The sequence below is a fragment of the Geospiza fortis genome, unplaced genomic scaffold, assembly GCF_000277835.1.
Source record: "Geospiza fortis unplaced genomic scaffold, GeoFor_1.0 scaffold3054, whole genome shotgun sequence".
Taxonomy (NCBI): domain Eukaryota; kingdom Metazoa; phylum Chordata; class Aves; order Passeriformes; family Thraupidae; genus Geospiza; species Geospiza fortis.
Window position 1 is genome coordinate 2,035 of NW_005055891.1, and position 1,044 is coordinate 3,078.

The 1,044-nt window shown below is 53.7% G+C and overlaps 1 protein-coding gene across 1 annotated transcript in view; it reads left to right on the forward strand.

Moving 5' to 3' along the window:
- Positions 1–1,044, forward strand: part of KAT8 (lysine acetyltransferase 8) — a gene marked incomplete at both ends in the record, with an annotated part of 5,598 nt that overhangs the window by 2,028 nt on the left and 2,526 nt on the right. The window contains one exon of the mRNA XM_005431499.3: positions 735–899. Within this exon, the coding sequence (XP_005431556.2) occupies positions 735–899 (165 nt within the window). The remainder of the gene's footprint in view (positions 1–734; positions 900–1,044) is intronic.

Consider the following 1,044-nt stretch of genomic DNA (forward strand, 5'->3'; position numbering starts at 1 on the left):
TGTGGGATTTGGGCACCCAGGTGAGCCCAGGTGTCCGTCCCAGATCACCAAGGTGAATTCCTGGTCCAAATCCACATCTGGGGATGGATATTCCCACAATTCTGGAGGTTTTTGGGCCATTTTTGGGCCGTTTTTAGCAGGATTTTTATGGGGTTTTTGCGGGATTTGGGCACTCAGGTGTGCCACCTGTCCGTCCCAGATCACCAAGGTGAATTCCTGGACAGGATCCACATCGGGCACTACGAGATCGATGCCCGGGGGGGATCCTGGGTTAATTTTGGCCATTTTTGGGCCGTTTTTAGCGGGATTTTTATGGGATTTCTGTGGGATTTGGGCACCCAGGTGTGCCCAGGTGAGCCCAGGTGTCCGTCCCAGATCACCAAGGTGAATTCCTGGACAAGATCCACACCTGGGGATGGATTGTGGAATATTCCCACAATTCTGGGCTGCTTTTGGCCATTTTTGGGCCATTTTAAGCGGGATTTTTGTGGGGTTTCTGTGGGATTTGGGCACCCAGGTGTGCCCAGGTGTGCCCAGGTGTGCCACCTGTCCGTCCCAGATCACCAAGGTGAATTCCTGGACAAGATCCACATCGGGCACTACGAGATCGACACCTGGGCTGTTCTGAGCCATTTTTGGCCATTTTTGGGCCATTTTAAGTGGGATTTTTGCGGGATTTTTGTGGGGTTTCTGTGGGGTTTGGGCACCCAGGTGAGGCCAGGTGTGCGTCCCAGATCACCAAGGTGAAGTACGTGGACAAGATCCACATCGGGCACTACGAGATCGACGCGTGGTACTTCTCGCCGTTCCCCGAGGATTACGGGAAGCAGCCCAAGCTCTGGATCTGCGAGTTCTGCCTCAAGTACATGAAATACGAGCGGAGCTACCGGCTGCACCTGGTACCTGCGGGCACCTGGGTGGGCACAGCACACCTGGGGGGGTGAAAAAAGGGCAAAAATTGGGAGAAAATCGGTGAAAATTGGGAGAAAATGGGTGGACATTGGGAGAAAATGGGTGGAAATTGGGGATTTAGGGACACCTGGG